The 27,997-nt window shown below is 32.5% G+C and overlaps 2 protein-coding genes across 6 annotated transcripts; one reads left to right on the top strand and one right to left on the bottom strand.

The window, feature by feature from the left end:
- Positions 1–610: 610 nt before the first annotated feature.
- Positions 611–6,131, bottom strand: LOC148610747 (mitotic-spindle organizing protein 1-like). The gene is made up of 3 exons (XM_088596084.1): positions 5,972–6,131; positions 2,353–2,498; positions 611–799 (listed from the first exon to the last, which is right to left on the bottom strand). Exons 1-3 carry the CDS (start codon positions 6,069–6,071, stop codon positions 788–790), a joined length of 258 nt encoding a protein of 85 aa, XP_088452210.1. The 5' UTR covers positions 6,072–6,131; the 3' UTR covers positions 611–787.
- A 76-nt stretch (positions 6,132–6,207) lies between these two features.
- LOC148610746 (uncharacterized) lies at positions 6,208–27,723 on the top strand. Of its 5 annotated transcripts, none has more exons than XM_088596080.1 (14): positions 6,208–6,229; positions 9,712–9,809; positions 10,780–11,016; positions 11,549–11,837; positions 13,208–13,296; positions 14,320–14,429; positions 14,995–15,081; positions 16,872–16,928; positions 18,047–18,167; positions 19,599–19,713; positions 20,442–20,565; positions 21,972–22,292; positions 23,953–24,774; positions 26,119–27,723. In XM_088596080.1, exons 3-14 carry the CDS (start codon positions 10,781–10,783, stop codon positions 26,226–26,228), a joined length of 2,481 nt encoding a protein of 826 aa, XP_088452206.1. In that variant the 5' UTR covers positions 6,208–6,229; positions 9,712–9,809; position 10,780; the 3' UTR covers positions 26,229–27,723. The 5 variants fall into 5 exon arrangements, with proteins under 5 accessions (XP_088452206.1, XP_088452205.1, XP_088452204.1 ...); XM_088596079.1 differs by having other exon boundaries at positions 6,224–6,318; XM_088596078.1 differs by lacking the exon at positions 6,208–6,229 and adding an exon at positions 6,258–6,778.
- The last annotated feature ends 274 nt before the right edge of the window (positions 27,724–27,997 follow it).

The raw sequence follows: 27,997 nt of genomic DNA, 5'->3' as shown, positions 1-27,997 counted from the left end.
CTATAACAGTTCTATTCAGGGTACCCCAAGGAACATTCATACCAAGTTTGGTTCCAATTGGTGAGTAGTGTCACGTCAAAATCAGCAAAAACAATCCAAAAAGGGCAATAACATGGATGAACATATTTTCACCAAAATTTGACCAAAGATAGATCGCATCATGCTGAACACTTTTAGCCATGTCAGAATTTGGTTAAACCTAATGGTTTTGGAGATATATGTGAAAAAACTACTGTCTGACCCCTATGATCTATTTTTAGTAACAGTGGCTATGTTTTTCAACAGATCAAAATTCAAAGCACAAACTTTGTGCACGATACCCAAAATAACAAAGAAAGTTAGCCAGGTGAGCTAAACAAATACACCATGAAAACGTATGTGTAGTCACTCTAGGTATACCATCAATTATACAGGAAATTGGTATTAAGACAGCTTACAACGAATGTCCCATCTATATAAAGCCACATATTTAATTTGAAATCACCAGTCCAGTGCAAACTGGCTAATTTTTGTGATGGAAATTTTGACTGATGGAAGGATGGACAAAGTGATTCCAATATACCATCCACTGATTAAGTAGAGGTATAAATAATGTATTGTACAATGTACATATATACCGCAACATTTATTTAACATTTTTACAACTTTCCAACAGTGACCAAATTTGCACAACTTTCATCTACATCATGTCTATCTACTGTATTTCAATTAATTACTGGTGTTTTAGTTTTCTGAACTGTTTCAACAAAACGTAACTATCATGTGTTTAATCTTCAGTTCTGTATTGTCAGCTTGACTTCTGAAAAATAAAGAGAATATATATTAAGTGATGTTGTACAAGTGAAATGATTTTTTTTTGTTTTCAGATTAAAGGGGATTGCAACTAACAACTAGAGGCTCTAGTCCAGAGACCTGAATCACTCAACTGGTCAAAAATAGTCTTTTAAGCTATCTAAAGCTGGACTCTTAACCTTACTTAGTTATCCACCAGGTTTTCATATTACAAAATAAATCTCTCATTGCCATTTTTGGACTCTTCAAGAGCAATAACTCCAACATCAATCAACAGATCTATGTGAAAATTTTGGCATACATGTAAGTCTGTCTCACCATGTTGATCAATTAAACCCCCTGAAAACTTGGCTAAACCCATTGGTTTTTGGGTTATGGTTATTTTGACAAATTCTCAGTTTTTAATAATGGTGACCATGTTTTTGAGAGATCAAAAATCTCCACACACAGATTGTTAAAGATATCCTATCAAATATTGCAATGTTTGGTTACAGTCTATCCTACTAGTAGTCTCAGAGGAGAAGATTTTTAAAGTAGGAAATGTAAAATATGAAAAAAATCAGAATTCATTACTTGTTTATCTGTATACAGATTTTCTGAAAATTTTGGCAATGGTCAAACTCATCATGTTGAACAAATTTACCAGTACCACCTTGCCAGATTTTAGCTAAACCCCATTGTTTTTTATCTATTTGCATAATTCTGCATTTTGACTCATATAGTCTATTTTTAATAACAACAGCCTTGTTTTTTTTTTTTTGCAAGATCAAGAAACCCCTAGCATAGATTGTTAAAGATGTTCTCCATAACATTTATGCTAAGTTTGTTACAATCCATTCAGTTGTTTCAGAAGAGAAGATTTTCTAAGTCGGAAATGTAAAATTCAGAAAAAAAATCTATTTCAGGACCCATAATTTATTCACTCATTTACGAGACTTTATGAAAATTTCGGCATGAGTCCATCTCATCAAGCTGAACAATTTTACACCCTGCCAGATTTTACCTAAACCCAACTGCTTTTGAGTTACGTGCAAAATTTGCCAATTTGACCCATACAGTCTATTTTTAGTAATGACTGCCATGTTTTTCGCATGATCAAAATTCCCCATGCATACACATGTAGTTTAAGTTATTCTACATACATGTAACATTTATTCATGCTAAGTTTTGTTTCAATCCATCTACTACTAAGTAGTGTCCTTGAAAGGCAAAAAATAAACCATCTGAGTGTTTCAATCTAAATGTACATGTACATGTATGTTTGCCATTCTTATGAAGGGTGAATGGCTGTCTGGTGCCACACCCCAAGGACAGTCCTTACAAAGTATGTTCAACTTTTGGACAAGACTCACATTTCATTATGCTGAAACAACTGCACAGTAACCACAACTATTGATTCACCACAAGTTGATCTCATGATATTTTTATAAAATATTAACTTAAGCAGTGAATGGGCATAATATAGTAAAAGAATTTGTAGATTAATAGAATTTCTAGTTTTGTTTTGGACTTTATAGCCTGCTATAGTTTGGCGTAATGAAACCAACATGACAGATTTACCCTAATGTTGGCAGTTTCCCTTCTCAGTTCTTGGATGACTAATGCTAAAGCTTGGGGGTTAACTCCACTTTCACAAAGTCTGACACATGCAGCTAGTTGTTCAGCATCAAGCCCTGTATTCAGTAATTTAGATATCTCTAGCAAAGCTGAAAGAGAAAAAAATATAAAAGGCATCGGAGAAAAGCAAAACTACTGAAGTGCCAATAAAAAAGGGGAAGACTTAAGTGAACAAATCCATGGGCAAAAGCTGGTTAGGGAAGACTTGTGATGGATAAACTTAGTTTCTAGTTACTAGACATAACAAATTAAAATATACAGAGCAAGCAGTGTCAAACCCACAAGTGAGGGTGAAGTCATGTGCTCTGGAAGGGTGAACAGCAGTGTTTATTACAATTTTTTCTCCTAAAAGATCAAATAAAAACGTATCTATTAATTCTCAATAGGATGACATGTATTTTTTTGTCACTTGAACTGGCAGATTGGTATTTGAAGCATGCAAATTAGCCTCAAGCCTGTTCCTAATGAAAACACTGCTGAACAATTCCTGTTTCTTGCAAGACACCTGCCATGCTGCCTGATAAGGAATTATCAGATCAATCTTAAGTTGGCTGACTTGTGACCTATAACATGTTGAGTATAGGACAGTCCCTGATGATGTCATAACTTACCAGTGATATGTTTTTGGTTGGCAAAAATTCCAAGCAGATGAATGGAGTATCAAACTAAATTGCCATAACTTTTCCATTATAAGATAGCTCAAAAGTTCTATTGGTTTCTAAAATTGTAAGAAAAGAACTGTCAGATTGTACATGTAAGTGGATCGTCTGTTTTCAGACAAAGTGGGGATTGCAACTTCAAATCAAAAATAAGGCATCTTATGGGACATTAAATGATACTCCACCACATTGCAAAAAAATTGCAGGGGTTATGTCTAAAAGTGCAGAAATATGCTGAGCAAGATTCTAGTATTATTGCGTAAGGTTTTTCATATTGTCTAAGTTATTGGTCCGGCGCTAGCCAATTCGGAAATCTTATGCACTTATACATGTACCTTTACTGACTAACTAGTCCAGTTGGTCGTAATGGCCTAGGCCAATACTGACCTCAACTTGGCCAATATGACATATTGGATGGATAAAAGCCTATTGAATGCTAAATTCTGTATTTGATGGCTAAATCCTGTATTGGCACGGGAACCTGGGGAAATTAAAAATGTAATTTAAATTAGCTGTAATTAATAACACTTTTAAAGTAATTCAATGTAATGTGTAATTAGGTGGGTTTTTTTTATTACATGTAATTGAAAGTAATACACTATTTTCCATCTTTTTGCATGCAATTACTAATTACTTTTCAATTACATGAAATTACTTTGTATCAGGTCCTTATAATATAATATTTGGTCTCATGATGGTAGTGTAAATTCATCAATAGACAAGTCCTTTAAATCTTTTACCATTATATCATATTGTGTTAAAGATTCATCCAATTCTGTCTCCATTATGAGGGAAAGTGAGATACATTGTATTAAACTACACAATTGTTGTTGACTCAAAGATTTTTTTGGACTGATTTTTTTTTATTATGGAATTCTATATTAAAATAGCCTGCAATGTAACTCCCTACCCTTTAGCATTAGAGGGGGCCATGTGCCTTTTATCATATTTCTGTTAAAAATGTCTCATTAAGTGTCAGTTCCAGTAAGAATCAGGCAGCCGGTGAAACATGGTATGAAAAAAAAAAACCCATCATTTTGATAGTGAAATTTGCCTATTTGCACCATCAGAATCAAGGAAAATAGACAAGATTCTCCACATCAGTACGATCATTCTCAGCAGTCAGCTCCAACTGCCTCTCAAAATAATAAATCTGTTGTTTAATCTTAAGATCTTTGAAGTATTTTGTTTTTCGATGGATACCCAAAGATAATTTTAATCCCAATTGTAAATGCCAAAATTATTGATTCCCTGCCTCTTGAGCCAAAAAATTGGGAAGAACAAGTAACTTATTATAAAATCCTGGTAATGTTGAGCTGCTCATCTAAAAATCATCAAACTTCTGACAGTCAGATAAAAAAAACATGTGAGATGGTGAAAGAAGATGATCCCAATGGATATGAGAATCCATTATCTAAAAAGGTTCAGGTTCTAAGTCAATCTCTGGGATCACAAACTCTTCACTCAAGAGAGTGAACATCATCAGGGGTTGTCCAGCCAAAAGGTGTAATTTTCAAGTGAACCAACAAGAATACAGTAAATTGTCCAGAAAAGTCCAAAAGGTTGAAAGTTTCCAGGGATTTTTCTAGTTGAGTGTTCAGAGCTCTGCAAAGGACCATGTCAGAGTCTGTAAACTTTTTCCAAGTACAAGATGTCTTTAAATCTGAGTTGTCATTTACAAGTGGATAGGCACCCAGTTGAGCCAAAGTCGTACATTTTACCTTCATTCCCAGAGCCAAAAGGTAATTTTCCACTAACTTTTTTGTTTAGGAAACCCACATTTCTGCTGTTGTATCTTTATTCAAATGTTGTTCCCTACGATGAATTTGGAGAAGAGTTAAGGTAAACTGAGGCAGCCGGTGGATGGATATCAAAACCAAGACAGATGTTGTGTTGCATGCCGAAACAAGTGTTTGAACGTCTCTTCACAATCTGGACATTTTCTGCCTTCTCCTCATTTGTATGTGTACAAAATGCACTTTCTTATCTTCTTCCATCATTTTCCACATTAATACTTTGAGTGTCCACTTCCACATCCATCTTGCTACCAAACTCCACCACAATCTCAGTCTCATCCTGTCCTCCTCCTTTGGTCTCTGTCTTCCCGTCCACAACATCCAGGTCTTCTTAGTTGTACATAGATATTCAGTGATGAAGGTAATTTTGCAAAATTCTGCATGAAAAGTCAGCTTGAAATTGCCCATGGATTAATATACTAGTTTACACATACATAGACTTTGACAGAAATGAAAACTGAAATTTATCTTTCAATTATACTATACACATATACCCTACACTGGTACCTCGAAAAGCAGAAAGACACCGTCATTAGCTGAAAGACACCGGTGAAAGCTGAAGGATGCGTGGAAAATGCAGAAATACACCTAATATTAGACTGTTTTTGTATTTTTTGCCAATATTTAGGAAATGTATTACATTTTACTATGTTGTACTAATTGTACAAGCTACTGAACACAAAATAAATTGTGTATAGTCAACAAAGCGATCGGTTATGCTAATACCCTGATTGATACTCATGGTCGCCATATTGTTGCGTACAGTAATATCACCAGGTTCAATCTAGCACAATTAAAATAAGATTCTTTAAGGTTATATACATTTTGAAAAATTTCAGGTTAACATTACACTTAATTTTGGTCATTTATAATTATATTCTTGGTCTAAATACCACAATTAAAAAAAATTGAGTGTCTTTCGGCTATTAACAGTGTCTTTCTGCTTTTCAATTTCGAGGTACCCTAAATTTAAATGACTAAACAGATCCCAAATATGTTTAATTAAGAAGATTCAAAATTTGGAATTTCAATAAAAAACAAAACAAATAAACCAAATTCTAAATGCTCATAAAAATAAGGTTTAGAAGAGATTACTACAGTACACACTGTCTAATGTTTCTCTGGCTGAAGAACTTTTCTTTTTAACTCTGTCCGCCATGTTTATGTTCGGCACCATGCTTAGCACGAAAATTAAACAAAATCGCATTGAATATCAAGAGTTGTTGCTACAAAATGGACAAAGTGTTATGATGTATTAATTTAAGAGTGGAATTAAAAAAAACGTTGGTTTTTGCAACATTAATGAAAGTTACACAAAATTTGTGTGTTGCATATCTAAACCGGAAGTGTTCTGTATTGGTTCAGGTGAGGGCGGGTATTTAAATTCCTATTTGTTTACACGACAAGCCTGTTCCTGTCATGTTTACGTCTTGAAAAAAACCCCATAAAAACTGGTATACTGTCACAAATACATTAGAGTTAGTTTTCAAATCCTGTAAAATTCGATGGATAAATATTCCATTTCCGAGCTCAGCCACACGTCCGTAGTTAAAAATGTTACGAATACGATTCAAAAAAGCCTTCAAAAGTGGGAGAACTTTGTTTTACGTAGCCAACGTAAACTAATACTTAGCCGAAGAGATATGTGAGACATTTAGAAGACAAAGTCATTATTGCCATTGAAATTAATCGAACATTCATAATCATTGTCAGTAAGACAATATTGATTTATTCGTCTGTAAAGTCCAGGGCGTGAAGAATTTACAGCTGACCTTCCAAATTCAACCCTTCAGTTTTTTGTTTTGATATTGATGTGTCAGTTTAAAGAGAGAACAGCGTGAAATTCAAAAGCTTAAAAACAATTATGGTACTTCTTTATTGCCAATGTGATCTAAAAGAAGGAACATGGTTTAGGTAGATACATTTGTACATTGATCCCAGTTTCTGCTGTATACATGAAGATTCAAGGACCTATCCCAATAAATTTAAGATGAAGGACACTATAGGGAATCACCTACGTTAGAGATGGAAAAAGAAAACCCATGACCAAACTATACAAAAAACACAGTGACTTCTCAATCTGCAGTCCGTTTCACAAAAAAATCGTAAGTGTAAAATTAGTTGTAAGTTATGATGTCATAATAGAGTTAAGTATTGTGACATCACAACTTACGACTAATTTTACTCTTATGATTTTTTTTATGAAAAGGGCTGCAGTATTGTAACTTTCTTTTCTTCTGTGGCAACATCCTGTCAGCACTTGGGTGTGGAGTTTTCATTTCACAACTCATATGTTATGCCAGGGCTTGTAAAATATATATAGAATTTTTGTACCTTGCTAAAACTTATTAGAATTTCCTCCTGGACAGGGTTACATTGGTACGTTCACCATTTCATAGTTTTCCTTACCTCTTTAGTCACCCCACACATTAGAAAAAGGAAGAGATATGGTGAAACACTTCAAGTGCACCATCATAAAACCTTTTTATAACTAACAAATAATTACAGTGGTCATGTGAAAGTCTTCAATAACTTGTGTAAACAAATCTATTTACAAAATGTAGCAACCTCTGAAAGGCCCCACCAACAAAAGTAATAAAATCTGCACATGACATTTTATGAGCGTACTTGAAAAGCAGAGGAATTTTACTCTTCTGGTGCACCTGGTTGATGTCCCATTTCTTGGTGGAGTTAAATTGTTATTTTGTACGGGTAATTTTAGTTACTTTATGTTCTTATTTGTGTCAATCAATTTTTCCAGTCTAGTCTTTATCTAGGAACATAATCTTTTGATTTCTGCTCATATCTTGGTTCTCTAAAATATTCTTATAGATAAATTCTGCATTGGTGGTCTTGGGGGAGCATGCTCAATGGGAGGTCATGGGGACAATCAAGGTCACACCATAGACTTTTAGTTTGTAGTCACTGCTTTTTTGCCAAGTTTGCTGTATTGATAGCTTGACAACTGGTTGGTTCATAATAAAAATGAAAGGTCCTAGTTTGGGGACTTTCCTGCCTGTGGGCTATTGCTTCTGAGCTTGCACAAGAAAGGGGACAATAAACTGTTGCATGTAGGCACACAGTTTCATATACAAAATTGAGCCAGTCTAAATTTGTTGAACTAGAAATTAATAGCCGAAAATTGGTGAATTTACATGTATTGATTAAATGTAAATATTTATACATACATGTAGACAGATGTAAAATGTGTGAAGGTGAACAAGTGTAATTTAAACGGGGAAAGGTATTCAGAATGTTTCAGTCCCCTGCAGTATAAGGTACTCTCCTTAGCATCAGCCTGCTGATTTTCAAATACCTAATTTTGCATGAATTCAAAAGGATGGTATTACTTTTACCTAGATTTCCCAACTCTTCCATGCATCCAAAATTTTGGCTGTCAGTTTTTGAAAGACACCCCTGATTTGTACTAAAACTCAGTAATATTTTGTTCAGTATGTTACTATGGTTACTGGTTTTGATGACAAAAATACACTTATGCACATTTAAATTACTTGACTGCCACAAGACAGATTTATTTCAACAATATGAGACCAAATTTTCAGAACTGACCATACTGTATAGTACTACTGTAAATCTGGATCAGTAATTCTCACGAGTCCAGCATACATTGAAAAAATGATAGCCTTAATTTTGGACCCGGTCAAATTTAAGAAATCTCTTGCATTCAGTACTTCCATGCTGAAGTACTGCATGCCCTTTAAAAAAAACGGGCCGAATCCCTTATACTAAAAGTGGGGGGGGGGGGGGCTATACAAATGTATGTAACCTTCCAGTATGTCTAACTTCATGTAGTACAAAGCAGTGTGCGTTTGATTGGTCAAATTTTCTCCTTATGAAATTCTTCAAATATCTGCCATAGGACATTAAACCACATCAGTCCGATAACCATGCATGTTTTAACTGCCTATATGACCTAGGTTGATTCCCAATAGTTTTCCTGTGTGAAGAAAACCATTTGATGTTTCCTAATATTATTGATGGAGAACTGTTCTTTTATTAAGGTAAACAGAGTATTAAAAACTATCTAAAAAATCAAATCAAAATATAATGAAAAGAGACAAAATCATTAAAACAAGAAATCAAAATCCAAGGACAACATATAAACAAAAAAACTTCCATCAAAAACGAAATCCAGAAAAAAAACCAAAAGAAATACTGTGCGTCTTAAATAATGAAGTACATGTACATTTGTACATGTTACATGTATGTTAGATTAATGATACAATAAAAAACTACATTTTGCTTTAAATTGTTAGAAATGCTAGTTTTTTGGGATTTTTTTTTGGAGATAATAGGAATACATGTGGACTGAAAATATACAATTTGTATCCCGAAAGTTTTTTATGGGATGTTATAGCACCTTAGTCTGATTGCTACAGTTTATCTACCCATGTGAAAAATAACTAAATATCAAATCAAAATTTGAAGTTGTCATGATCACAGGACATGTGACGCGCCTAAAGGATAACTTCCTCTATAAAGAGGTACAGTGCATACAAGTGTACAGTCGTTGGCTTTTTAAGGTCGGCAAGTACATGAAAAGCTCAGATTTTTTAGGATTTTTAAAGTACATGTACTTGTATATCTTTTGAAGGTCAAATTGCAATAGGGGTTGAACTTTTCTTTGTAGAGTGGACAGTCTTGAACTTCTCCAAGTTTCATTGCAATGGTCCATTTTCTGAGGAAAATCAGAAGTCCTCAATGAAGTGTCCATGAAAAAGAAGAGCTAAAGGTCCGCATCCTAGGTCAGAAATTTATAGGGTCCTGGACCTGTGGTCATGTTCAAATATTATTTTGATATTTTGTAATTGTCATTCTTGTTGTAGGTAAATATGATAATAAAAGAAATTGCATGTACATGTAGTGCAGAATGAAATGAGAAGAATTATAAAGCTATGGAAGTATGATATTGAATGAAGTGAAGGTAATAATTGTTTTAATTTTCAGTCAAAATTTGTCATCATGATAACAGAAACTCCAGTGTACTAGAACAATAACAATCAAAAATTTTTTATACCCCAGCTCTAAAGGAGATGGGGTATACTGTTTTACCCTTGTCCGTAACAATTTTTTTTTATCACGGTTTTCTCAGCAAATACTTGTCACAGCACTTGAATTCCTTTAGGTATATCAGATGGTGGGATTCATTTTGGGAAAAATTTGACAACAACTTCCTGTTTATCGAAAACTTTGTTTATTTTCCTTAAATTATGACTGAAAACAGGGGTATCACTAGTGAGCCATCGCTCACAGATTTCTTGTTATTTCTTGTCAGCTTTTTTTCTTTTAACAATATTTAATATGGGTTGCAGCAACTTCAAAGGACCTATGATTACACGTCATCTAATATACTTTATGAAGCATCGGGTGATATCAAATCTTTTATCAGAACCGGTGAGGTCACAATTTGCATTATTATGTTCCCTGTGTAAAAAAAATAGACATTTCACACTGTTTAATAAATTCTGTAATTTCACTCGGACTTTCTCCCGCCAGAACACCACAAAACGTTACGACAGATTATTAATCCGCTGTACACGAAGTTTTATTGTGAATAACCAAAATAGGATCACTTGTGCCAAGAACACATGGAGATTTAACTCTTGCACAGAACAAGTTCTGCACACTTGTTAAATCTGGGTGTTTTTCGATACTTGTGATCATATTTTGGTTATTACTCTTTCCAATTGATTATCCTATTAATAATCATGGGTAGATATGATATTTGCAGTATTATGCTTCTCACTATTGCTCAGGGTAAGTTATTTATGACCATCTTGTCTAATGATTTTTAAACAAGTACAGCAAAAATTTCCCAAAAATGAATTGTTGTGGCTGCTTTTAATACAAGGAACAAAATCACTGCCTTTAAAATTGCATTATATTATTTTCAGTATGGAATCTGAGATGTCCTCTCCAGTTAAAATAACCCATACCCCTTCTAGTAAGGGACTACAGAATATGGAGACTCCTAATAAAGAATTTCACAACATAGAGACTCCAAGTAAAGGATTTCACAAAATAGAGACTCCCAGTAAAGGACTTCACAATATAGAAATGATGTGTAGTCCAATACCAAGGATCAAAACTCCAGTCAGTAAAAAGCTTGGTCATCCTCTGATGATGTCCAGGTAAGCTTCCAGTGGGGTTTATATATATGTACTTACATACTCTGTATAGAAAAAAAAATTTGATTAAAGACAAGAACAGTATCATTTTAAACTGGAAAAAAATGTATTGAAAAATTAATAAATGGTACATGTTCATATACATGTATAACCTACAATGTATATAAATAAAGAATTATTGATATTTTATTTTTACTATCATGGTTATGAAAAATATTTTCATTTCATTAATTTAAACTTTGTTACTTGGAAACAAAGAAAATGTTAATAATCATAAACAAAGTAAAAATATGTGTAACTATTTTCATTATTTTCATGTGGACAGAAAGCCGTCAAAACTAGTACCTGGGAAATTGATTTTGACAATACAAAAGGCTAATGATTTTTTTTATTTAGTGAAAATTGATACCTGCGAATATGTTCGCTTGACAGAATCCGTGAAAATTAGCAACCACAAAAATAAATAGGTTTATAGCAAGCAAATAATTTATTAGCCAGTTATTACTTATTTTAATATGATTTGTGTTTAATTTAGCCCAAGCCCAGCTCACAAGATGCCAGGAAGTGGAACGAGGAATGAACTCTACCTGAAAAGTGTACTCAGCCCATACCACAAGGGTTATACTCCTTTATCTGCTACGCCAGCTGGGATGAACCCTATGTATAGAACACCTGGCAAGAATGCAAGTCCTGTGATGAAAGAAATACCACTCAGGCAGCCCAAAAATCCATTCGAATTTGATGTAGAACATTTAGAGGGTCATATGTTTATGAGCCCAGGAGTATTCTCTGTGGCTGGATCTACTCCTGCTACTGATGAAAAGGTACATGTATTACTGTCTACACAGGACCAGAATCATGCTGGTATGGAGTAATGCTACTTTGTAATTGTAATTTACTATATTTACACAGGAATGATTTTTTTCCACTTTTTAACATAATTCTGCTAATTGAAATTCTTAGCAGATTTTACCGAAATGATTCTTTTTTTACTGTTTATTTATTTCTGATTTTGCCAATTTCAGTTTTGTTTGATGACCTCGTAAAATTATCCCTGATTACATTGTAATTGTAATTTACTTTTATTACATTCAAACCTGTATTTAGAGATCACCCAAGGAAGAAATGAAAAGTGGTCTTAAAAAATTATGTAAATCTACTGGCACTAAATTCAAACTTTACAAGCGCAATAAAATTCATTATGTAAAAAATTTATTGTTATACAACACGTGCATAGTTTTGATAATTCAAAAAGTTCATTTTATACATGTAAGAATATTCAAGGGAACCAAGGTTATAGCGGTGATTAAAAGAATGTAATCCAGGGACAAAGACCAGACATGGAAAACACATACGCAACTAAGAACATAAAGTTACTAAAATCATACATACAAAGTAACAAAAGCAAATGAGCAACTCAGACTCCACTTAAAACTGGAAGCATGGACCAGGTGCACCGGTAGGGTAAGCACAAAGTTGCAAAACACTTCAAGGGTCCAGATTTACTTTCAAAGGTGGAATGTCCAGGACCATTTCAAATTTAAAATCAATGGTCCAGTCGAGGAAAATATTAGCCCACAATGAAGACTCAATGAATTCCTTGACCCTGGACCTAGGTAATTGAAAAAAAAGTACATATACATGAACCAGTAAATCAAATATCTGAAAAAAAAATCTGTAAAACATGTCAAGAGGAAATCTCGTATGAACTTCAAAATTTGTTTGGTTTAAGGAGGTAGACCTAGGGTAAGGGACATAACTCTTACAAATCATTGGATCGCTTGTATTCAGCAGTTTACACCAATCTCGTGTAAGCATCAATGTAACTTGGATTGATTTTATTCTGTTTCAAATATAAGTTTTAGTTGCTTTGGTTATACTTAATATCATGCATACATTTCCCTGATTTCAAAAGTTATGTCCCTTCTCCCAGGTCTACCTCCTTTAATTAGTGTTTGGCTTTAATACCAAGGTTCAAAATACATTGAAATTATTCATAAAGGGACATAAAAACGCTGTCTGGTTAAGGCATTTTTTTTTTCTGCTTTTTCAGGGTTTGATTTAGACAGATTTTATTAGGGGTCTGCATTGCTGGGGCTGATGTACAACAGATTCCACCTTTTCTGTCTTTCTATCCATCCTCTGAGCACAAAATTTTAAAAAGATAATCCATTTATTCTGTCTTATATTTCAGAAAGCCTTTAGATGGTCTATAGAACACATAGCAGTGTTGAACCCAGCAGATATTGATGAAATGCCTCACCAACAAGATGCACATCATGGGTATATCTTTTTTCTTTATTTTTGAGTCTATCAGCTTTCACAAATACCCAGTGTCAAGAATTATAATCTAGTCAATTTCTGCATGTTATTTTCAAAGTTATATTTGTGACTAAAAAATAATAGGTTGTTACATGAGTGAAGATTAAAGATTGGGTTATCTTTCATAAGTTTGAAGTCTGTTTCATGAGTGGATCGCAGTGGAACGAGCAAAAAGACCCAAGAATTTCTCTAACGAGTAAAAGATAATCCTGTCATTGATCTGCAATGAATAGAAGTATCTGTTTTCTTCTGTGAAAACATTTATTTTGTTCACTTCTCAGAGAGAGGGCTGCCATTTCTTGAAAGAATATATATGATCCCTGAGTAACATGACATGTTGACCTTCAGGCCATTACTTGTAGCTCAGTATGTCCAACTATTACAAATTAGGGTCTATATAATGTTGTATGACTATTTTGGATGGTGGTCTGTTCACAAAACCAGAAATTCAAGTCTGTTCTGATATCGGGATAAAAATTAGTCCAAATTCTGTCTCCTTTCCGGCAGGTAGCAGACTATAATTTTTGTTGTTAACTTGTTTGTATATAATAGAAGCTAAACTTTATGGTTGACTCCTTTTTTTTGGTATGTAGTTACATATAAATGTTTCCAAAGAAAGAGGATACAAAAATAGGTCAACACTCTGAGATACAAGAAAATCTGCTGTAGAACTTAAAGCCTGAATGAAATAATTAGACTGATTCTTTAAATATTGTAAAAGCACTTTGTGGGTATCGGTTTTTGTGGTGTGGGAAAAAAAATCGTGTAGATTCTTGAATTAGTGGGTTTGAAAACTTTATCATACAAACAAATGGGAAATTTCCTTTTTGTTGTGAACCAAATTTTCGTTGTGTACCAAACCCACGAAAACCATGAAAACTTGTACCCCATGAACAATAATACTTTCAGAGTAACTAGATAAGCACTATTTTGTTAAATGATTGCTCTTATTCTAGAGATAAATTGATTTTGTTGTAATTGTAGACATGACAAAGAGACAGAAGAAAAAGCGCAGAGAGCTATTGATACTTATTTCCAAAATAATCTGATTGTTCCATCTCCTGCTCCAGGATCACACGCCACTCCTGCTTCAGGTAGTAATTTCCTGCTTAACCAAATCATTTCATAAATTAAGGAGGTATACCTAAGGTAAGGGATACAAATCTTTGGAACGTTTGTATTTAGCATTTGACATCCATCTCATGTAAGCATCAGAGTAACTTGGATTGATTTCATTCTGTGTCAAATGAAAGCTTGATAGGCTTTGGCGAAATTGAGTATGATACAAACATATCACTGATTTTAAGAGTTAGGTTTTTTACCTCCATAAAAAACATGTAAAGTACAATTTTCTGTGTGTAGCATTTATGGTTCATGTTTTGTTGCTCTTTTCATGGAAACCATTTTTCTTAATATTGTTTTCTTTGTTTTGCATATTAAAAATGCTTAACAGGATTCACTTCAAATTTTGCATGGACTTGTGAATTTTGAAGTCTTTACTATCAATATTTTGTTTTTGAAATATACTTCTTTAGAGTTGTTTTTTTTTTTTGCAGATGCATCAAAGCATAGCTCTAAATTAGACCAGAGATTTGGTCATTATTATGGAAAATACTTTCCATTGAATAAAAGTATCTTCTTTGTACTGTTTATTATTAGGTGGACAGAGATTAGGGTGTCTACATGAAGAGCTTCAGGGTTCAATACAGAAACAGTTACCTGGAACCAGTAAAGTGAAGAAAGAAGGTTGGTTCAAAATGTTAGAAACTAGCACCATGCTATGGTTCCTTAAAAATCCATTTAACTGTTTTTGTGATCCATCATTTAAGAATTGAATGTTTCATTTGTTATGTTTCATTGGTGTGTGAAAACATTGATCATGCTAGTGCTTCATGTGGAAAATGTGCAATCAGGCAATATTTCTACAAGCTGATGAAACATAAAATATGAAAATTAAAGTTCAGCTCTTAAAATTACATTTCTTACATCTGGATCAAAGCGTTAGTGGTGGTGAACACAGTTTTTATTATTTAGAATATAAATATAGGCAATACACATCCATCAATAAAAGTAGTGTGTGGTAATTGTGGGACATGGTCTTTATAATAGCTAGAAATATGTTTCATTGACTCATAAAACATCATTTGTAAATATAGAATCTACACTGATAATGAGTTATTTATAGTTTTGATCATGAGGCTTGTCAAGAAATTCATAATCAACAAGCTATGAGTGTAGATTCTGTTTCTCTGAAGCCCTAAAAACGTCAAAAAACCCCAAAAATGAAAAGCGCGCGAAACGTTATAATTCCGATTCATAGGAAACATGTTGACGTCACACAAACGCAAACATCACAAACAAAAGAAACCATAGGAATTCAAAGGTTTTTTCACTTCAAATATTCCTCAGTCCCTTCATAATTCTTATTTAAGGTAAGAAAACACCAAAATTATCTCATTTAACTACAATGGCAATTGAGGTGATTCAAGATGGGAGTCCAAGACAATTGATTTCTAAGCCAATCGAACTATGAGAACAAAAAAGTCACTAGTGATGAGAACATTTTTTTCCACAACGGTCAATCGGTATGAAAATTGAAGCAAAATTAGAGAAAGCCAATTATCTATGAGATTAGCATGTTTTAAAGATATTCATGAGTCATTGACTACTTACCAATTAATCAAAATGATAACTTATTGCTTTTGCATGCACATCACATGATTTCTGATAGATTTATTTACATATACATGTACTTAACTGTGTGTTTTGTTCTATGTCTCTTCTCAACACATTTTTTTAATAAGATATTATTTCATATTATACTTAATACATTGTAGGTGTTTTTTTTTCAACAAAGAACTTTAAAAGCAGTATTGCTAATGAATTTACTCAACAAGAATTTCAAATCCAATAATCATCCATCATTTTCAAAAAAAAAAAAAAAAAAAGTAAATCATGAATTTATCAATATCCATTTATTTCTTTACTTAGTATACATTCCAACTACAAAAAACAAAAGGAAAAAAACTTGCACTATAGGGATTATCTGAAGAAAGTAAAAAATGAAATGTGTGTACATGTATAGTTTTGTATCTAAGGCAAAAAAAAAGGTTATTTGCAGTATTTGTTTTTGATATGGAGATTTATAAACTGTCAAATTAGGTCTTTAAAAGTTTGAGTGAATTCAGGGAATCCCCTGAAAACATTACAAAGATTTTATTTTGAGGATTCGTAAGATAAGGGTTTTCCCTATATTAAAAAAACAAGATGAGGTGGATTCCTGGACTGGAATTATGCATGTAGCAGTGCAGGTTTATACCTGCAATGCACCAAGAAAAATACACCATTTACAGAAGTGTTTAACTTATAAAATCTTTGTATTTTCTACAAGTATATACGGCAAACAATGCTCTACCAATACTGAAACTCTTCATAGTATTCAGGTAAAATCACAGTTTTACGGATAATTTTCATAAATCTTAAATTACATAAAAAGATATATAACCGAATGGTTTATTACTGGTTTTCTTTTACAGCTTCCTGTCAAACTATGTTGTCACTTCCTGTTGATTTTGATGTCTACAAAGTTTTAGGTATGTGTAATTTGGAAGCTTGACAAGTTTCAAGTAATGTGTATATAATTGAAATAAAGAATGTTAGGTTTGTATTATTTAGTAAACAGTATTAATTTTGGTAAATATTGTGTTTAATATCATAATTTTTGGCAGCATATATTTATATATATGATTTATAATTATATAAAATTCAGACAGTCGATGGTAATTCATGATCAATAAACGCATGGAACAAACAATGTTTTTTTTTCAATCAACATGTACCATATTTTTTACATAACTAAAGTCATTTCTGCAAACAGATGTGTATTTTTTAGATAACCATGCATTCATCTCCCACTTAAATTAAGAACGATAACTCTTGCAAATTGTCAGTTTAAAGTAAAATCTATATTATTTTTGTCTTACAAGTGCAGCTACATGTACATGTACCTTATGAAAAGCTAAGATTGGTTATGTGGGTAGGTTACCATTTCTAATTAAGAAGTCAAAGTGTCTTTGTGGGTTATTGTCTAATATTTAAAATGACTGCTACTTAAACTGTTGATATTTATATTAAATGGTAAAATATTACAACAAATTTTAAAAAGGGGTGTCAAACATATTTTGCTAGATTAACGCCGTTTTCTTAAAATGTATGTTTTAAATTAAACTGTTCTTGTGCTTATAAAAAGGTCATGCAAAAAATAATATAAAATAAAATACAAACATATTAACAGCAGTGTGTGGTCAGTTTATATAAATCATCTTATGAAGTCCATTGTAGTGAAAATAAACTGCATGTCCCATTAGCTAGGAATATTCATAACTAAAATCAATCAACTGTATTATTATTCTGCACTTTGCAAATTAAAAGAAAATCTGCGGTCTTTTTGCAGGTTAGAATTAGCTTTGAACCAGTCATTCTATCATATTTTGAAAATTGGAAGGAAAAATTCTCTGGTCTCATGATTATGTTTGGGGAGACATATTTTTTTTTCCTGTCTGTAAGTGCAGTTCCTTGGAAACTTCTGCACTTCAGAACTCCTGTGCTTTGAACTTTGGAAATGTGTTTTATGTTGGCAAGAACAAATTTAATTTAAATTGCTTTAGTACCCTTAACAAGGTATTATGGTTTCATGGTTGTGTATTTATAGGGCAATACATGCAGCCTGAACAGAATACAGAAGAAAACCAAGAGATGTTGAGTACATCTTCTTTACGAAGGAAATTATTTTTCCAGGGAGATAACTCTGGCATTGCATTAAGTCCTGTGAAGTAAGTTGTAATTTATCATCCTTCCTCTTCAATACTTACCTATGATACTGAAACCTGTTTTAAGTGAACCTCAAGTGTAAGTATTTGTAAGAATCAGGCAAAATGGGAAATTCAGAAACATGCATGTCAAAAACCCACTAATCTGACAATATAATTTCTCTCAATGATACTTTCTCTATTTGGAAAGACCATGATTTGATCTCTGAATTACTGGATTTGCTCAGAAATTTTTCAATAGAATGTTAGAAAAATTATGTTTTTGACAGAGTTGTCTGCCCTTGAAATATTCATTTTCTGTACATTTCAATGAAATGATAACAATATGCACCAACATGATATGGAAAATTTTGTATTTTTTTTTGTTTCTTATGATTCAACAGTCAAATTGAACTTTCAAAATGGTGTTTTTTTTAATACCATGTTTCACTCACTGCCTGATTCTTACAGAGACTGACCCTTAAATAATCCAGAAACACATATAAACCATTTAAAATCTCTTTTTATCTGTTTAAATGTATTTTATACCCCTGCTCAGTAGAAGTGGGGGATATACTGTTTTACCTGTGTTAACTTTTATAAACAGAACATCTGTTCAAACAGATCCATTCTTTAAAAGGATTTAGTTTTGGCTGTTTTCACTGTATATAAATCAAGGCCATAATGATAAATTCTTAGATTCTCATACAATATTTTTTTTGAGAAATTTGGGTGGAGGATAAGTTTTATTTCTTATTTTTCCAACAGTAACTCACTCATGCTGAAAAACTAGCATTGTTGTTATCATCGTCTGTTTGTGCTTGGTGAATTTTTTTACTAGAACAAATGTATTGAAATCATTTTTTTTTAAAGCTCATGTGTCTCTACTGCTCCAACTGTACCAGTTTTCATCAATTTGGAACCTTAGGATTGAAAACTGAATTACTAATCAGAAATTACTAAATAACGACTATTATAAATCTGATCTGGACAAGATACAGATGAAATTTTTTTAAATGATTTTTGAAAATGAAAAAAATTGGATTGTGCAGGAATGAGTATCTCAGAATTTAATTTTATGGCCTAAGTTCTGTCAGCATCAAGGTCTGTCACTTATGTTGAAAAAAGTCTTGACATATAGATGACGCAAAAAAAAACCTTCACAAAAAGTATATGAAATATCCATGATATAATCATTTATAATACATGCAAAGAAACAAAATTAAATGAGCAGACTGGACTCTCCTCAAAACTCAGAGCTTGGACCTGGTGCACTGGTAGGGTATTATTTAACTTCTCAGAGATAAAAAAAAAAAAAGGGGATCTTGCTCAAACCATGTTATACATTGACTAACCTTCTGTTGCATACAAGTAATAATGCTTGCAGAATTTTTTTATATCTTTAATTGGAAATCTTATGTCTTTTTGTCTGTATGATTACAATATTTATTACAGAAGCTGTTCTGATAGAGAAGGAATGTATGGAGGACATGCAGTATCATCTCCTCTAGCATTTTCATCTAAAACTCCACAGAAAACTGAGGCCACACCTTTAAAAACTCCATCAAGGGTAAGAATGTATCTTTGAGAGTAGAAATATTTTCCAAATTATTTTCTCCTGTCAGTATAGAGTGAATTAATTTTATGATGAACTTCGTGTGAAATAAATTTGAATTGAGTCATCAGAAAATTTCAACATACAGTTTTTTAAAAAATAATTCTAAACAAGTGAAATCTACTTAGGATAAAAAAAAAATATGCTAGGTTCTCAGGCCATGCCGCATCCCTAGAAAACCCTCTGGCACCTGCAATTTTTATTACGGTTAAATTCAGAAATTTTATATTTCCGTTCTGGAACATTTCCAAAATTGACTTTTAATTAGTTAAATGAATCATCTGCACACTTGACAGAAAGGTGAAAAAGTATGATGCCAATCAGGCTGTTATTTAACATCAATCATTAAAAACCAAAGTTTGTCTCATGGTGGAAAGATGGCTCTTATTTCTTGCCATAGCTCATATTCCAGTAAAGTTTTAATGCCAAGATGTATTTTATTTAACATTTCAATGTCCTGTTTGTTTACAGAATTGTTCAATTTGATGAAATTTCTCCAAAAAAAAAGAAAACATGCTAATATTCAGATGATCCACAGGTAAGAAACAAATGCATTCAAATACAAAATGATAAAACCTATCTAATCCAGTCATTTTTTTTTCAAGTTTAAAATTTGTTTTGTTTAGACAGGTGTTCAGTTTACTGAGGTTCACAATACATTTTCTTTATTTTTTTTCTTTCAGAGCCAGTTTTCATCTAGTCCAATAAAGAATGTAAAAGACTTGCACACCCCTTTATACAAGAGAACACCTGGGCAAGATTTCCTGGATAATCTGGACTTTTCCCCTATTGTTCATGGCCATATGTGTAAGTTTGTTTGTTTGTTGGGGTTTAACATATATGTGTAAGTATTCAGGTATATAAATCAATCAAGGTAGTAAGATTATTAAATTGTTGTAATAATCTTTTCTGAGAAAAAAAATTGGTGTGGTAATTATACGACCATATGTGTAAATAGGCATTCATTTATATAAGAGAAATACCATTTACAGATGTAACCTATATATCCTAAACAAAACATATTAACATATTTTGTTAACTGAAATTCACAATGATTGTCTCTTTGTTTTTTTTGCCATAGAAATTAGCTTTCTAGGTTAAGTCTGTTGGTTATGTCAATAAAACAGTAGTTCTCTATAAAGAGATTAAGAGTATATGATAGCAAAATAGTCCAAATTATCTTCCTCAGAGGAAAATTGAGTTTTTTAATTTCTTTGCTTACATATTGTTAAATACACAGACTTTAGTATAAACAAGGGTTTTTAAAGTTCAAAGAATGAAAATGTCAGCAAAATATCTACTTTATCAGTAAATGGCAAAGTACAAAGTGTGCTCGGATCCTTTCAAATAACTTCTTTTATGTGCTTCAAGTTAATGTTAAATATCATTCGGATCATTCCTCTGGATTGATGTAGATTTTGGTGAAGTCTAAACTTTATGACCATGAGAGATTGATAGATTGGCTATGCTTTACATCCTATCTTTCTGTAGTCTGTTGATGTTGAGGCTGTAGGCCCTTATGACTTTACCTCCTTTAGAAGTTATGACTTATTTCTTGAATAGAGTAGGCCACAACAACAAATGTGACTATCACTTGTTTCCTATTCAAATTTCATCTTATTTTCATAAATATCAGTACATAATTTGCACCCTTTTTAGAGAGTCACATGTTGAGGACTTAATACATCGAAACCTATCAGAAGTAAACCCTATGAAATGGTATGGTTTAGACAGGGTTCAGTTTACCAAGGTTCAAAGTGCATGGATATTGTAATCAATGGACTTTAAAAAATATCTGGTATAGACAGATTTTTGGAATATTCAGGACTTTTGATGTAGACAGGTTTCACTGTATATCAATAAGGCCAAGAAAAAATATATGTCTGTTTAATGTTACATCAAATTAGAAGATGGGGTAGGTAGGAAGATGAATTTAAATTTTTTTTTATTATTTTATATAGACACATTTGGGAGAATTTCTTGACTTTCATAGTGGTCAAGTAAAAAATGATTGTTAAGCGGCATTTCATAAAAAGTACCAATAAAATGTGCTAGAGTAGGCAGAAAAAAATAGAGTTACCTTAAACAGACTTATTTTTTTTCTTTTTTTTAATTTGACATTTTATTACAGTGTTAACTATGCTTAAAAGATGAAAAGTGAAATAACAAGCTTACTAGTAAAGCTTGCTAAAAGGTTCATTTATCTATTACAGCTAGAGTTCGATCATCAGGGTTATTTAATCCACATGATGGAAGTTTTGTTGAGGATGACTGCTCTCTAATCAAAGAGGAACATTTAGCCAAACCACTAGTTAGTCCAGAGATATCTCCAATAAAACCAGCAGTATTACTGAAGACTCCGTCCATTTCTAACAAGAACCTGGACAGCCCTGGTGTATCTCCAATAGCCGTCAAAACTCCATCTGTACATGTTCCTAGTAAAAACCTGGACAGTCCTGGTTTTTCTCCAATAGCTTTGGCATGTCCTGTCATGTCTCCGCCTTTTGATGGATCATTTATTGAATCTCAACCTGGTACAGTTAAAGCCCTATTAAGTGAATCTTTGGTTCTCATGATATTTTTCTTGATAATCACTGAGAGGGGTGGTGGGGGAGACCTTTCTTTTTACCATTTTATTGCCACCAAAAATGAAGAGAAGTATTAATTCTCCGTCAGAAATAAGTAATTTAAATCATTTCTCTACTTGAGATGGTACATTTAATGTTTTGAACCTGCAAGCTTTAGTAACCATGTTAAAATTTTAATTTTACCATAGGGAGTGGAGAAAAAGTTTAAATGGAGAATAGCCTAAAGGAAATTAAGTTATATCTATAGAAAACTTGGAATGTGTGAAACATGAATGAATTTTTTTTTATTTTATTTTTAGATTTAAAAATTGACAAGGGAGGTAGTTTTACTGTTTTTCTTTACTGATATGTCAATAAAAGTAGGTGATGATACACGCTCAGAAGAAAATACTACATGTACATGTTATTGTCATCAGTTTGTTTTGTTTAAGAAAAGATTAATGGCTTCATGCTTGCCTCATACATATAAAGTTTGTACCCATTGGAAAGCCTAATTTTAAAATCCTAATTTTACCATTTGAACATTAATTTACTTGTGATTATTGCCAATTCTCTACTTTTTTGTTGGCTTCATAATGTTTGGTCTGTTTTTTGCATGCTTTACTGAATTTTCATTAACAAAATAAAAAATGGTCAAAAAATCTCAACAAACTATTTCATGCTATTTTTCTGAAAATGCTTTTTCGTTACCTTCACAAGGTGAATGCAAAACTTTCCTGTAAAGTTTCTAGAAATGTTCAACCATAATTTTACAGGAAAATGATGAATTTACCACACGGGAAAACTAACTGAGCGTGAGCCTAATGGAAGGCTGTATACAAAAAAAAAAAAAAAAAATGAAATTTATAAAACATTACTATTTAAGCACTAATTGAATGCCATCTTAATAAACTAAAGATGCCTTGTTTTTGGACAGAGGGATATTATGGTTTGCATTCTGTCAGGCAGTAAGGTTATGTGTTTGTTGTAAACTATTTTTTGGTTCTGGCTAATTTTATTGTTAAATTTAGAATTAAACGATTCACAAATTAATCCAGATTATTTATAGATAGAGAGAATTAAAGTGATTCTCTGATAATATCTTTGAGACCTATTACTTTTAAGTAAGTTATTTTGGCAGATGTAAAATTTGAAGCAAAAAGGTATAAAAATATTTTTGCCTTTCTAAATTTGATGATTAGTGGAACGTCAAGTGTTTTGGCCCAGAGTCCATATTTGGGCAGAAATTATGGTGCTGTTTTTAGACAGACCGCTTAAATATGCCAAAAGTAGCACCCTACAAAAATTGTGGTGCAGTGTACTGTAAATTCAAAAACATAATTGCAATGGCAATGCTTTCACTATATAAAAAAAAGCAGATACCATTGACTGAAAATTGCCAAAATTATTATTTTTAAAATATTTAACATGAATGACAAAGTTGCCATAATTAATGAACCTAATTATTTATAAAATTTTGTGTTAAAACATACATGTATGTATTCATATCTTGGTTTATTCAAGGTAAATATTTAGCTCTTTTATTTTACAAATCTGATAAGATAATGCTTGCCTATCTTCCAAGTTTTCTATTTTCTGCTTATTCATTTGTGTTATCTATTTTTAGCTGAATTACATGAAGATTCAGATGAGGATATGAAGACTCCACTACCTGCTGAAGTGAATGAGGAAAAACTCAAGAAAGCTGAATCATGTCGGAAAGTTTCAACGCTTGGACGCCATAGACATAAACAGCTATTAGAAAACTTTGATGATACTGCAATGGACTTTGAACCTGCTGCTGTTCATAAAAATCTTCGTTTTGCAGATGTTGATGATATAAAAACATCTAGTCTTCTGGTGAATCGAGAAACTTCTTTTGCAGAAATGGAATTTACAAGTGAGAATGTAGTACAACCTAATTCAACCAGTCACGATACTGGGTACCAGACTACTAGCTTACAATTGACAAGTCAAGATACGGCTAGTGGGTCAACGTCTAATTTGACCAATCAGTTTCCAGTAAATTCTACTGGGATTTCTACCTTTGATGGGCCACATCAGAGACAGTCTACTTTTCAGGAAATGCAACATACAAACTTGACTGCCCAGTTTGGCTCTTTGCCCACAAACTCATTTTATTATGACGGGGATAGTGTTTTAGACAGCAATGAACATCAGATTTCACCAAGTCCTAAGGAACATTTAGTTCATCATATTCTGGATATTACAAATCCAGAAAAGTTTGGGCATGGACCTTACTCGGAAGAAGAAATTTTAGACAGGGCTCGTAAAGTTTTACAACTTGCTAATGAAATGTTTCCTGAATCAAATACTGGGAGTGTGGAACAAGAAGTTCTGGATATTTGTGATAAGACAGGGTTATCTACCTTGCATGAACTGGAACCTATTGTGTCACCTGAAAAAAGGACTTGTTTACCATCAGCCAGTAAGTATCATAATTCAACTTCATTGTGAAGTACTGGAATCTGTAAGAATCAGGCAAAATTGAAGAATAATGAATCATGTTCAGTAAAATAATGAATCATGCTCAAATAAAAACTCACAAATTTGGCAATGTTGGCAAATGTAAATGTAGTTTGTGCTTTTTTGAAGACAAATTGACAGTTCAATTGTCAGAGGATGCAGAAAAGCAAGTTCAAAGTTACATTAGAATGATAGAGCAAAAGTGAGTTATCTCCCTTTAATGTTGAACTTGCAATACATTTTATACAATACTGAGACTTAAAAAAGAGATAAATGCCTTTTCTGCATTTCAGATAGCATTTTGAATTAGATTTCATGAAAAGTCTTTCGTAATTTTTTTTCACCACTGCCTATTAATTCTTACAAATGATAGCATTGAATAAATAACCTATTTTTTCTCTTCAACATCTAAAAAATACTGTAAAAAATTCAGAGTATTTTGAGAGATACAGGAATTGAGATCGATACATGTACTTATTTTCCCACAAATTTTTTCAAGTGATAATAGAGCTTTGTTTCTCCTAAAATGATTTGGTAAATCTGGTCTTTTAAATAAACTTTCTTTTCTGTCTGGTACAATAGTGAGCTTATACTGTCAGTTATATTTTAATACTCCCACAAACAAAGTTCGGGAGGAATATAGCTTCTGGTTTAACCATGTTTCATCCTCTTCTCAATTCTGTGAGCTACTAGGGTTTAAATTAGCAGTTGTCTGAGTTCTGGGACCCTCAATTTCTGATCCAGGACCTTTGAGTTCTCTTTGGCTTGAGTCCTTGACTTCTAATCTCCTAAAATGACGCTTTATTAAGGACCTTTCATTTTTCTCAAGAAGATCTATAATTTGAAATTTGAAAAATTCATAGTTATTACTCTTGATAGCAAATTTGAACCCCTGAGCTAGCTTACCATGCTCAATGCATTGACTAGTGTATACAGAAGCTGGGTTTGTCTGATTAATCTAACATTCTCATCCCAAATCACATGAAGTACCGGTAAATTTTGCCATGGATCTCATAAATCAATCAATCTCACTGAGGTAAAGGAGGTAGACCTAGGGTAAGGGACATAACTCTTGAAATCAGTGATATGTTTGTATCATATTCAGTTTCATCAAAGCCTATCAAGTTTTCATTTGAAACAGAATGAAGTCAGTCCAAGTTACTCTGATGATTATATTAGATTGATGTAAAATATTTTACACTAACGATTCAATGATTTGTAAGTTATATCCCTTACCCTAGGTCTACCTTCTTAAGAGGTATTTTTTTGCAGATTTTTATTGTATCTATCCTCACTTCTATTTCAGGTGATCAGGCCATGGAAATTTTACGTAGAGCTGGGGAAGACTTGGCAAAGTTTGGACACTTATTATCATCCATCAAATCTTCAGCAGAAAAGAACATCTTACAATTATGATATTAAGCACCATACTCAAATAAGTCAACTTGTATTTGCCTCATCAGTATTTCCATTTTAATGAGTATTCAGTTCCTCCCAAACTCAGACATGGGTTTCATAAAAAAATCATAAATTGAGATTGTATTTTAGAACACCTGTCTGAATGGGGTGTAGACAAGTTTTACCTTACCTCCAACTTGTCCTGATTCAAAGTTTTATGAAGCTGTATTTGTAGTTATCAGGCATGATTTTTTTCTGCCTTTTAGTGGAATTCTGCTACATTTATTTCAAATCCAGATTTTACTGTTGCAATTCCTTTTTTTTACTGTATATTTAATTCCAATTTTGCCAATTTTGGGGTTTTTTTTGTTGACCTTGTAAAATCATCCCTGAACTGTTATAACCCTGCCATATTGTTTGCAATGGGTATTAAAACCACAGAAAGGTATTTCTGAATGAACTTGTATTTGTTGTATTTGGAAATTTTTTATAAGGTACAATTGGACTATTTTGTGTGAACTGACTCTGCTTACTAGTCCCTGGATTTCAACAAAAGGGTCTAAAAAGGAATACAGTAAAATCTGTTTTAAATGGTATTCACATGCAGAGCAAAATCGTGTTCATAAAAACCAGTGGTCTTTATAGACAGGTTTAATTTACAAACATAGTCAATGAACGACATTGGGATATTTTCTATCTTCAGCCAAACCTCTGTGTCGAGAAAAAAATTTATTATATTTAGACCTATCAGTTGTTCCATTCAGTCACTGCATGTAGGATCTAAGAACACTCCATTCTAATTTCTGTTCTGATGACCTTTCTGACCAGCCAATCAGAATTCATCTTTCATGATTTTGAAAGCATAAATCAAAGGGAAAAACCTGAGGATTCTGAAAAGGCCATCTGAACAGAAAGTAGACAGGAGTGTTAAACTAGATCCTACATACAGTGAGTGAATGGAACAATTGATAGGTGCAATTTTAATTTAGATTGGGATAATTATTTTAATCGTAGTCTTTAGATAAATAAGTAATTGCTGGAAACAAGTGGTTGCTAAGACTGATTTACGCTTTCATAATACATTTCTCAATTACTCATACTGATATGTTGTCATTTCACATACATTTCTACTGGTCTCCATACATGTATCTACATTTCAAATGCATAATAATAAGTGATGTATTAAAATTACACGTTCATTTAAAAGAAAGTTTTAAAACACAAATGTATATTATTTCTTGTTTGAAATAAGGTCTTATTACCTTGTGTGATTTTTTACTTCCATCAGAATGAATTCAGTCTTTGGTCTACACAAGTTGAAGCACAAAAAATGGATGTGTTTACTTGAAGTGCTAAAAATAATACTTTGTGTTTTTATCTAAAGTAGTTCAAAAGTGTGGTCAGCCGGTTATGTGTAGATCAAACTAATGCATTTTAAAAATACTGCCTGAAATAACTTTATATGTCATGTTTTTAGTAATTTATTAGAATAAAGTGTTATGAGCATTATTAATTATTTCCCTTTTTTTGAATCACAGCCTTGGTCTCAGACAAAAATGTGTACTTCAGCAGTCAAATATTCCCCTCTTTGTAGTGCCCTGATTTTTTTCTCTTTTGGTGTATGCTTTTGTTATTGAGTGTGAAGGTAGATAATCTCAAGTTCATGGTTGGCAATTTTTACCTTGAACTTTGACCTCAAGGTCAAATTAATAATTTTATGCATTGCTGATGTTCAGCATTTTCACCACAGCCAGGCCTTCAGATGGATTTAATTTAAATGATTTCAA

This window comes from Perna viridis, chromosome 8 (genome assembly GCF_037379345.1).
Source record: "Perna viridis isolate PV_CMFRI_1.1 ecotype Kerala chromosome 8, ASM3737934v1, whole genome shotgun sequence".
Taxonomy (NCBI): Eukaryota; Metazoa; Mollusca; class Bivalvia; order Mytilida; family Mytilidae; genus Perna; species Perna viridis.
The sequence above is the reverse complement of the archived record's forward strand: the minus strand, read 5'-3'. Positions and strand labels throughout refer to the sequence as shown.

Excerpts from the sequence above, each read along its gene's own strand:
- LOC148610747 (XM_088596084.1), bottom strand. The coding sequence starts at position 6,071 with ATGCGATTTTGTTTAATTTTCGTGCTAAGCATGGTGCCGAACATAAAC. Across the intron at positions 2,499-5,971 it reads AGCCAGAGAAACATTAGACA|CTTTGCTAGAGATATCTAAA; the intron begins GTGTGTACTGTA and ends TTTCTCTTTCAG.
- LOC148610746 (XM_088596080.1), top strand. The coding sequence starts at position 10,781 with ATGGAATCTGAGATGTCCTCTCCAGTTAAAATAACCCATACCCCTTCT. Across the intron at positions 11,017-11,548 it reads CATCCTCTGATGATGTCCAG|CCCAAGCCCAGCTCACAAGA; the intron begins GTAAGCTTCCAG and ends TGTTTAATTTAG. Across the intron at positions 22,293-23,952 it reads ATTTATTGAATCTCAACCTG|CTGAATTACATGAAGATTCA; the intron begins GTACAGTTAAAG and ends ATCTATTTTTAG.